This window comes from Caretta caretta, chromosome 1 (assembly GCF_965140235.1).
Source record: "Caretta caretta isolate rCarCar2 chromosome 1, rCarCar1.hap1, whole genome shotgun sequence".
In the NCBI taxonomy this organism is placed as follows: domain Eukaryota; kingdom Metazoa; phylum Chordata; order Testudines; family Cheloniidae; genus Caretta; species Caretta caretta.
Window position 1 is genome coordinate 265,381,088 of NC_134206.1, and position 11,377 is coordinate 265,392,464.

General features: G+C 46.0%; 1 protein-coding gene across 1 annotated transcript; it reads left to right on the top strand.

Annotated features, from left to right (window-relative positions):
• Positions 1–352: 352 nt before the first annotated feature.
• HEBP1 (heme binding protein 1) lies at positions 353–10,297 on the top strand. The gene is made up of 4 exons (XM_048835377.2): positions 353–509; positions 1,931–2,069; positions 3,489–3,669; positions 6,840–10,297. The coding sequence occupies exons 1-4, from the start codon at positions 432–434 to the stop codon at positions 7,009–7,011; spliced, it is 570 nt and encodes a 189-aa protein (XP_048691334.1). The 5' UTR covers positions 353–431; the 3' UTR covers positions 7,012–10,297.
• Positions 10,298–11,377: the final 1,080 nt, after the last annotated feature.

An 11,377-nucleotide genomic window follows, 5' to 3' on the forward strand; every position in this document is an offset into this window, starting at 1 on the left:
CAAGAGCTCTTCTGATTGCCTGTCCTGCAAGTTAGCCCCCAGACATCGCCACCGAGGGGGCGATGGCGGAAGGATGATGCCGTGCCCCGGGCGGCGGGCGCACGCGGGCTGAAAGCGCAGGGGACGGGGCTCCGCGCCCGGCTCTGGCCTTTCCGGTGCCCGAGATCCAAGGCACGTGGGCCAGTCACCCAGGATCAGCCCGCTCCCCGCTGAGGGCCGCCCCCGCGGAAGCCCGGGCGTGGGAGGGCCCCTGAAAGGGTCCCTCTGCTCGGACTCGTCGGGTGCACCCGCCCCTCCCCAGCCCCCACGCCGGCCAGCAAGGGGGGCAGCGGGCAGGTGACGGCTGCCGGGGCGGGGCCCCGCGGGGAGGAGGAGCCGCTGCAGGCGCGGCGCGGCCCGGCGCGGGGGGGACGGCGCGCTACCCCGGCAGCATGTTTGGGATGATCAGGAACTCCCTGTTCGGGTCGGTGGAGGGGTGGCCCTGCCAGGTGCTGAGCAGAGGGGAGAAGGTAGGAGCGGGCTGCCCGGGAGGAATTGCCCCCGCCCCCTCCCAGAGATCTGCCCCGGAGTTTGGGGGCAGGGTGACTGGGTTGGGGTGTTACACGGGGATGCGCCTTCTCCCCCCCCCCCATCCCCCCGGACGCCTCTGCCCTCCGTGTAAGCTGCCTAGCAGGGAAGCGTGTGCCCCTCCTTCCCCTAATCATCCAGTTCCTGGGGGTTGACACACGCAAAGAAGCTGCGGGCAGTGAGTCGGGATCCTTTTCTTTCACCCCAAGTTTGCTCACGCCCAAGCCTCCAGTAGTCTCGCTTGTTGGTGTTGTCAGTATGGGCCTTTTCCCCCTGGGTGTGCAGCCCCAGCACCAATCACCCTGCACAGACGTCCAGGAGGTGACTTATTTCTCCTTCCTTTTTAAAGGAATTATGTCACTGCCATTGCACAACTGGCCAAGTTGCAGATAGCGCCTGCTTCCAGTGTTTTGGGCGCGGAGGCCTGCCTGCCTGCCTTATCTCTGCACTGCGTGCACTCTTGTCAAACAGGGCTTCAGAGGATTAAGCTAATGTAGCAAACGCTGAGAAACTATGGCCTTACATTGTGACCCTCTTTCTGGCTGATATCCATTGCTGTGAACTGTATCCATGCAAGGAGAGAGTGTTCTGGTTTTACCTGTTCCACCCCCCCACCCCCAAAACACATGTGCGCACTCATGCATACACACACTTGCCTATCAAGTTCTACACTCCTCTCTTAATATCTTATGCACACCAGAGAATCAGCAGGGCGTTGAGTCCTCAGTGGATAGTAATGTGAAAGTAGCTGGTCTGCTCAGGTCTTTCCTTGTTCAGAATCCAACTTGCTCATTGTTCCAAAAGAACTCCAATGTGATCTGTTAGGGCTTCCTGCTGTGTGTAACTGATTTGATCTGCATTTAGATGATGATGGTGCTTCCCAGGGGTGCAGGGTGGATAGGGGAGTCTTCACTTGCAGGGCTGCTCCAACGGGAGCAAGGTGACCTAGCACGTTTAATTCGCCCGTGCCTTTCAAGTCTAGGTTACGTTGTCCTGTTCTATCTCATTTTGTTTTCCCTGCCCCCATCATCATTGGTACCACAAACGGTGGTTAACCCCACATTGAGATCTGCTCTGTTGCAAAGACATGATGACATCTGAGCTGTTTGTTACATGCTGCTAAGTAGGCCACCAGGAGAGAGGCAGGAAGTGTTTCCACTCAGGAGAGAGACTGACAACTCCATGGTCAGTCTCTCTCCACCTAACATTGAAACTGGTCTTTGCATAGGGGGGTTATGTGGAGAGGGGTGGGGGGCAGTGTATGTTCCTAGGATCTAATTTCCCCCAGGGAGGCAATTTCCTTGAGGTGAGAAGCGTTGCATCTCTCAGGTGAATGTGTTATCTGCCTGTGTTCTCTTTCCAGGAGGAGGTAACCTATGAAGAAAGGACATGCGAAGGTGGGAAATTTGCTACAGTGGAGGTAGCTGGGAAACAATTTGATGAGGCCTCCAAGGAAGCGGTGCTCAAGCTTCTGAAATACGTGGGAGGAACCAATGATAAGGGTCAGAAACTTTGCAGACCTCCTTTGTTCAACTTCTAGTTTCATCTTGTCTGTGGGAAGGATTTGTAATTGTATTTTCTAAAGGACATTCTAAGTGGTTTCTTAGGGGAACTCCCAGCATGTATGCATATGGTGTGTGGGTTTTGTGCCTTAACTCACTGTATGTGCGGGGGACCCACCCTTTTATGTGGTGATGGCAGAGATTACCTTTGTAGCTTTTATCTTAGCTAGTGTAATTGCACAGGCTAGTCTAATTAATAATAAAGTGTAATAAATAATAAACTTGCTTTATGTAAGTACGTACATTAATTTCCAATTTTCATCGTACTAAGCAAGGTGCTTCAGTAATATCCCACAACAAGGGTGTGGGGGGAGGGTTACAGAGTAATTACAAGTCACCTAAAAATGCTCCTGCATCTTTCCCAGATGTCTGAGGAAGGCAGGTATACAGACTCCAGTAGCACATGGCAGGAAGAGGGGGAATGAATGGAAGAGGAAGCAGGTTGCAGTTCTGGAAAGAACAGCAATTACACCAGCACAAAGTTAGTAAGTGTGGTGATGAGGGAAGGTACCTCTAGCCATAATCCATAGCACTGAAATGAGAAGTACTGCAGCTAAGTGTATGAACAGGTAAGAGAGCACTGCCAGGACAGAGCACTGGACTGGGACTCAGGAGAGCTGGGTTCTATCCCTAGCTTGGCAACTGGCCTGCTGCATGACCTTGGGTAAGTCACTTCACCTCTCTGTGCCCCAGCATCCCTGTCTGTAAGATGGGGATAACGACCCTGAGCTTTGAGATCTACTGACGAAAAGTGCTGTATGACAGCTAGATCGTTGTTGTTATTCTGCTGCTTCTCTTTGAGTGATTTGAGGTTTCACAACCAGTGACAGCCTGGAGAGAAGGAAAAACAATCATCTCCTGTGCGAGTTGTAGTCATAATGTGCTGGATATACCTTCTGAGAATAACAAATTAATAGCTAACCATGTTGGGGTGGGATCACACACAGTCCTGGACGGAGCTAGAACAGTTCAGAGTTCTGAGTCATTGGCTCCCTCAGGGAGTGTTTTGTGCTGCCCCAGCTGAGGCTCGTAGGCTGCTTCATGGCCTACACTGATTACCAGGTGGAGTCAGTGAGAAATTTCCCACAGTTGAGTTCACAGAATTTTAAACTATCCATAAAGCATCTGTCACTAGCTACTAAAGGACACAGGATCCTGACCCAGATCGGTCGCTGGTCTGTCTCATTATTGAAACTCCTGTGCTGTTAGGGTTTGATTTTCAGAGGTGCTGAGCCCCGGCAGCTCCTGATTTCACTCTGAGTTGTGAATGTTCAGCATCTCTGAAAATCCGGCCCCTAATGCTTAGTTTCTCAAGGGCTTGGACTCTGCTTGTAATACCTCTGTCTGTATCTGCCTTAGGGGTTGGGATGGGCATGACTGCGCCAGTTTCCATCACTGCCTTTCCTGGTGAGGACGGCTCTTTACAGCAGAAAGTGAAGGTCTCACTCCGGATTCCGAGCCAATATCAGGACAGCCCTCCCCGTCCTGGTGATGAGAGCATTCAGATTGAAGAGCGAGAAGGAATCACCATTTACTCCACGTAAGGGGCAGATCTCAGTGTTCCCAGGCAGCTGGAAAGTGTTGGGGTTTGGATGCCCTAAAGAACAGGGTGCTCTAAAGAATACAGTTATGTTTGCCAGCTGACTCATCATTGGTTATAGATTTGTGTGCCACAGTGGAAGATTGAGGGAGCCTACTACACGTAACAAAAAAGCTTCCCCCTTAACGTTGCTCATGTTTCAGCACAAAGCAAACGGAATTCTTTTAACTTTCAAAGCAAATGTAGTGTCTGTGAAAGATGGCAGCTTGCTGTCCTGGAGATGAGAGTGGTCTCTGTACATAACACGGACACTATCAGTGCAAGTTTCTTTTTCACACCAGTGAAGTGGGGATGAGACTGATGACAAAGGGAGTGAACAGTCAAGTAGCAAAGTTTGGAGGTGATACAAAATTAATCAAGATAGTTAAGTCCAAAGTTGACTGAAAAGTTACAAAGGGATTTCACAAAACTGAGTGACAGGGCAACAGAATGGCAGATGGAAATGCAACATTGATGAGTGCAAAGTAATGTACATTGGAAAAAATAATCCCAACTACACATATATAATGATGGGGTCTAAATTAGCCGTTACTACTCAAGAAAGAGATTTTGGAGTCATCACCGATAGTGAAACCTTTAGCTCAATGTGCATCAGCAGTCAAAAAGGCTAACAACGTTAGGAACTATTAGAAAAGTGATAGAAAATTAGACAGAAAATATCATGATACCACTATGTAAATCCATGGTGAGCCCACAACTTGAATACTGTGTGCAGTTCTGGTTGCCCCGTCTCAAACAGGATATTGTGGCACTGGAAAAGATGTAGAGAAAGGCAATAAAGATGATTATGGGTATGGAACGGCTTCCATACAAGGAGAAACTAAAAAGATTGGGGCTGTTGAGCTTATCAAAGAGATGATTAAGGAGAGACATGATAGAGGTCTATAAAATCATGATCGGTGTGGAGAAAGTGAATAGAGAAGAGTTATTTACCCTTGCCCACAATACAAAAACCAGAAGCCACCAGATGAACTTGATGGGCAGCAGCAGGCTTAATACAAACAAGGAGTACTTTTTCATGTGATGCACAATTAACCTGTGGAACTTATTGCCAGGGGATATCGTAATGGCCAAAAGTATAACTGGGTTCAAAAAAGAATTAGATAAGTACTTGGAGGATAGCCACTGATTAACCTATTAGCCAAGATGGTCAGGGACACAAGTCTAGAGATCACAGTGGTCCCTTCCTACCTTAACATCTGAGTCTATGAGGCCCATGCTCAGAGCAACCCTATACCTCTGACTGCCAAAGCCAGGAGGGGAAGACGGGTGGATTTCTCCAAAATAGTCCTGTTCCGTACACTCCACCTGAAGCTGTGGTACTGACACTGTTGGAAACAGGATACTGGGCTAGATGGGTCACTGGTCTGACCCAGTCTGGCAGCTCTTATGCTCTTAAAGTGGCATATTAGTGCAATAGTGGTGATAGCGGCAAAGAGTCCTGTGGCACCTTGTAGACTAAAGGCGTATGGGAGCATAAGCTTTCGTGGGTGAATACCTGCTTCGTCGGATGCATGACACCCACGAAAGCTTATGCTCCAATACATCTGCTAGTCTATAAAGTTCCACAGGACTCTTTGCCGCTCTTACAGATTCAGACTAACACAGCTACCCCTCTGATAGTGGTGATAATTTGTGTGAAATATGGGAGGAGTGAATACCTGCCTATTAGGAATTGGACTGAGATCATCAACTTATTTAACCTAAGTCAGTAAATTGCTGTCAGATAAGAACAACTTTCAGGCACTACCTGGGTCGTGCCAGGGTCCTAAACCTGTTGCTAACAAAAGCAAATTATTTCAGAATAGGTTCCTCATCACTTCCTATAAGGCAGCTCCTGTAAACTGAAGAGAGAAAACCTGAATAAATTCCAGCTGCCACTTTCAGCTAAGAAACTGGGTTGTGAACCCCTTGGAAATAACACTCTGTCGGCCTAACTGGCCACTGGGGTGTCACTGTTGTGCCAAGGAAAACCATTGTTTTGTTCAGCTGCTGTGATTGGGCTGCCACTTATGAATGGCATTTCAGGCTGGACGTCTCTTTTAGGGAGGCAGGGGCTGGAAATAGGCACAAAGGAGTAAATATAATTTAAAAATAAATACATTAGGGTTTTCTCCTCTCCCGTTTCCTTTGTGGTTAGTGTTCAAGGAGCAGAACACTCCTCTGTCTCTCCTATCAGTCTGGAGGTCCTTCGGCAGATTTCTGTTGAAATTATTGCTGATACAGATGTTGGCTATAGACCGTAAGAGGGTACGCCAGTAACAATGAGAGAGTTAGGAGCAGATTGATAAATAGTGATCATGGCCCACCAGCTGTCTAACCCAGGGGTCAGTTAGTGCCACATGGTAATGTGGACACGTGTCCTCTAGAAATTAGAATCAAACCATCAATTGTCATTCAGAATTGAACAGCCATTGGATATTTTCCTTTGATTGCTACATACACTTATGCTGGATTCAAATCCGTTCCCCCTTGGTGAGATGTTTCTGTCTGGCCTGGCCTTTCCCTTTGCAATCTGCAGGCTCCTGCTGTTTGCCTGAATGCTGCCATGATCCAGCTTTTGTGTTTGGTTGCCTCCATGGGGACAAGCTGCATTGCCAACAAAGATGAGCTGCATGCTGTTGGCTGTTCCTGCAGGAATCAGTAGCAGCCCTTTGTTGTTTTTTATCCCTCTCTTACTTGAACTAGCTAGCATTCGGCTTCCTCTCATAGTGCAGTTTCCGGCAGGCAGGTGTTTGCCCCACAATTAACATCTGTATTGGCAGGCTTAGCACAAAGGCCAAGAATTTAGTGGGCTTGAAGATACCCATCCCTTCACTACAAGAAGCTGTCCTTTCAGCTTGGGGTTGAGACGTGGGGCAGGACGTGGGGAGCTAGTACAGGTGATGTCCATGCTTTATATATCTGTGGATGACTAAAGCTGCCTAATCTTTGGGGCTCTCAAGCCAACACATTTTGCCTGCATTAGATTCAGACAGGATAGCTCAGGAAAAAGCCGCAGCACGGATCTACATCTCTATGTGTTTTTAGCATCTTGTTCCCTTTTTCCCCTTTGTCACCATATTTCAGGGTTGTCTCACTCAGTGTCTCCATGTTTGGCTCCTTTGCAGGCAGTTTGGTGGTTATGCCAAAGAAGAGGATTATGTGAATTATGCCGCCAAGCTGCGCTCTGCCCTGGGGAGCGAGGCAGCCTACCATAAGGACTTCTACTTGTGTAATGGCTACGACCCCCCCATGAAACCATACTGGCGACGCAACGAAGTCTGGTTTGTGAAGGAGTAAGCCACTGGCTTGCAAAGGTGTAGGCTGAGGCTGATGTCTTCTCCAGCTTGTTGTATGTAGGTGGGGAGTTCTTGCCCTGTTCCAAACAAAACCACAGGCTCGCAGAGTCAAAAAGGAAGGGGATGGGGAAGTGCCACCCTTCCCGGGGTCTCAGTTATTAACAAAAATATAATTTAAAAATAATACAACATGAACCCTGCCCAACAAAACCTTCTGCCCAGGCTTATCTCCTCCTAGGATCCCCTTGCTTTAGGATCTGACTGTCTCAAGTTTTAGTGCTCTTCCTGTTTCCTAGACTCCCTTATTCTCAGGTGGGGAAATGAGCCAGCTGCACAAAGGAGTTTGCAAGATCAGCACTCGCTAACAGGTGAGTGTTGCGTGCATTCACTGGCAGCCTGTTATGCTCCTCTGAAACAGGAGAGAGATGCCTATTGCCGACCACAGTCTTTATAACAAGTGGCTTTTCCACTCTGATGGGGTGTTACGATAGCTTAATTCCATGCTACACTGATGCTTTTATCTGTTCCGTTCTGGAAAAGAGTATAAAGGGGCTAGATTGCTGCTGCTGAGGCGCTGTGCAGTGAAGATAGCATCATCTCTATTTCCTAGTAGCGCACAAGGGAACAGCATGCCAATAATCTGGTTCAGAAACTTGCTCCAGAGGAAGAGCCAAGATTATTTTCACAGCTTTCTGACTAGGAGATGGTGCTCTTCATTGTCAGCTACTGACCTGTTGCAATTAATCACTGGATAGTGTATGATATAATCTTGTGACTATTAAGTGTTTATAATATGCTTTCTCTGAAACTAGCCTATGAAGGGGTCAAAATCGGACATGGCAGTGAAATCTGTATTGGCCTAAATGTCTACAGAGGGGTAAAGATTCTCAACAGTTGGTACCTCCTATTTAGGCGTCTGACCTTCAGAAGAGCTGTGCACACACAACAGCTCCCACTGAAGTGAGCACAAGCCCCTTGGCCCAGCTTTCTTGTACATACGGATTTGGGTGTCTAATTTTCGGTAGACACTTTTGCAACCCTTGGCATTCAGGTGTGTGTAAGGGTGTAACTAGTTCTGTGAACACTGTAATTTCTTTAACCGGTACATATCAAACCAACACTTTAGCTCTCAATAGTCCTGCCAAACAGATGTCGGAAAGTATGAGACAGGTGGACGGACACACATACTACTCTTTCACAGGGTGTGTCTATAATTTCAGCTAACTCAAACTAAGAGCAACATTCTTATAACGTCTTTGAGCATGAATGCCCAAGGGTGCTTACTAAAAGGAACAGCTTCATCCTGAAAGCCAGAGGAGAAGCTGTTCAGATGGAAGTCAGGCTCTGGCCAGTCAAGGTGTTTTATGTTAAGGTGATCCTCTTGAGATGAAAGTTTTTCAGGGGGAGGGGAAGTTTAAGGTCCTGATCCTTCTCCCACTGAAGTTAAAGAAGAGCTTTGGACTTCAGTGAAAGTTGATCAGGCTCTTTACTGTCAGAACAGTTGGCTGGTTTAGGAAAAAGAATAGGTGCGTAGCTTATTGTTGCAGAAGAGAGGAAAAGCTATAAATAAAGTAACAGTTGGCTAGAGTAAGACATTGGAGCATAATTCCTGAAGGGGAGATGGACTAAAAAGAAATAGGTAGACAAAGTTATATTTGTAAAGTTGAGGTTTTGCTTTTAAGACACTAAAACAATAGGTAGGAATGAATATGAAGAACTGTTAAAGAGCAGGTGCTACCTTTAAAAGGTTCTCCCCTACAAAAGGAACCTGTATATGCACACGTTTATTCTTACCTAACCACATGGGGAATGGAGGGGTTGAGTTTCTAAATTCTAGGGTTTATTTGGGGATTCTTGCGTATGAATTGCATGCAGTGTAAGAACTGTCCTCTCTGGCTCAAGGCGACAGGTGCGCTACAGTGATGTGAACCCACAGCTGATGAATTCTAGAATGTATAGCGGCTAATAATAAACCTGATGTGATCACGCTCCAGATTGCAGCAGCATATGGTAGAAGATTGAGGAGTTCACAAAATGTATAAGCACCTTCCTAACATCAAGCCGTGAAGGGAGCTTGTGACTAAAGACTGAGAGTTATGGAATCCACCGGCTTTGCCTCCATAGACTTCCTAGGGGTCAGATTTTGATGCCCTTATGCAAACTAAACAGAACATTATCCCATGAGTAATCCCATTGACTTCAGTGAGATTACTCCAATTGAATAGCGCCTTACTTCACAAGCAAAAGTATCTAAACTGTGTTTTCCCATTCTTTGCAACATTTAAAAAATCATGACTTTTTAAATTGCAATTTAGAATTTCCTGACTTGATCAAAGGATCTGAGCAGGCAGTGGGAGCTTTTGATTGCTCAGCCCTTTTGAAAAGCAGGCCATTAAGGTGCTTTGTCACTGATTGAAGAGCCTGATTTTAGGTTGAAAACCTTGGCCTGTGTATATGTTTGGGATACAGATCATGTCACAGTACCTTTACTTAGCCACTGATCCCTCTTTTAATAAAGAACTGTTTGGCTTTCCATTACCTAAGTCAGTGGTTCTCAAACTTTTGTACCGGTGACCCCTTTCATATAGCAAGCCTCAGAGTGCAACCCCTCCTTATAAATTAATAACGTTTTTTTATATACTTAGCCTCCAGCATTTATAATCGTGTTAAGCGGGGCTTGGGGTGGAGGCTGACAGCTTGCGACCCCCCCCATGTAATAACCTTGTGACCCCCTGAGGGATCCTGACCCCCAGTTTGAGAACCCCTGATCTAAGTGTATGTGTGGATAATGAAGGGTTGATATGACTCCATTATAACATTTTATATCATATGCCCCATAAACTCTTAAACTCCTGTGTAACTTTACTTATGTGAGCATTGCCATTGAATAATATGGGGCTACTCACCTGAATAAAATTATAAACTTGCTTTTATTTACAGGAAAACCCACTTCATTGCACACACTGATCAACTCCTTAATTGACTTTAAAACTGCACAGTCCTCCCTCTTTTCTTTTATGTTCTCTGTACCTTTTAAACACGTTTCTTGTAGGAGAACAATACAATTAATCTAATCAAAAAATGTCATGTAACCTCTTTTGTGCCTGTGAGGTGCCCTTATCTGTGCTTTACATGAACACTGAAAATGACACATTTTATGCTCCTCTGATCTTCAAAACTGAGTGATATTGTTAATAACAGAGTATGCATTTAAAAGATGTTAACTGAAAATAAAATGTAAAAGGAGATTGTTTCTATTGGATGATACAAAACCAGCCCCATTTGGATGTACCTTGTTAATTTCTTCTAGTGCCTCATATTTGAATGACAAAGGTTTTTTTTTTATTGTTTATATCGCCTTTTGTGTACTTCAGGTGTTACAGTTCTCAGCTCTCTATCCCAGACTCAACTGCAAAGAATTAATTGGAAGCTAACTTTGTTACTTCATGGATCTTGCTGTGCAGCCAAAAACATTTAGAAACCTGAAACTATCTCCCCGTGAAGAGTGTGAAGGAGCTACATGAAGCAATTTGGTCTTATTAAAAAACATCTCTAACATTTATTCTCTTCAGCATCGCTAACAAAATCCCACCCTGCAGAAGCAAATAGTTTTTTTCTTGATTAATAGAGATAAAGAATCTGCAGATATTTTAGCTGAATCTCTCATTCTGTGCAGTTGACCAGCCAGAAGGCTGAGCAGATTGATGCTCATGTATTGGGACAACAGCTTGCAATGTAATAGTAATAGAGACAAAATATGAAGGTCCACATTAAAAAAAAACCCAATATAGATAGGAAGCACCTACAGGACCAGTCACTCTGGCCTGACCATACTGGCTTGAGCAAACAGGTAACTCATGCTAGTCCTGCAAACACATACATCATTGCATGCGGTGTAGTTATAGTGATGTTGGTCCCAGGATCTTAGAGAGCCAAGGTGGCTGAGGTAATATCTTTTATCGGACCAACTTCTGCTGGTGAGAGAGACAAGGTTTCAAGCTGTCTCTTTTCAAGCTGGTAAGCTGCATAAGCTTGAAAGCTTGTGTGACGGGTTGGATCACAGAAATCCCCTTTGGAACTGCCACGTGATGTGCCTAGACTACCTCTGAGCCTGTTTTCCCTGCCAGCTTGGGACTTCAGTGCCTTGCCTAGTTTGAGACAGACACATTTGCCTGCTACAAACACAGACCCAAAAGCTGCAGGCTTAGCTGAAAACAGCTTAAGAAGTGTTCCTGTCTCCAACACTCAGGTACCCAACTCCCAATGGGGTCCAAACCCCAAATAAATCCGTTTTACCCTGTATAAAGCTTATACAGGGTAAACTCATAAATTGTTCACCCTCTATAACACTGATGGAGAGATATGCA

Excerpts from the sequence above, each read along its gene's own strand:
- HEBP1 (XM_048835377.2), top strand. The coding sequence starts at position 432 with ATGTTTGGGATGATCAGGAACTCCCTGTTCGGGTCGGTGGAGGGGTGG. Across the intron at positions 510-1,930 it reads TGCTGAGCAGAGGGGAGAAG|GAGGAGGTAACCTATGAAGA; the intron begins GTAGGAGCGGGC and ends TTCTCTTTCCAG. Across the intron at positions 2,070-3,488 it reads GGGAGGAACCAATGATAAGG|GGGTTGGGATGGGCATGACT; the intron begins GTCAGAAACTTT and ends TATCTGCCTTAG.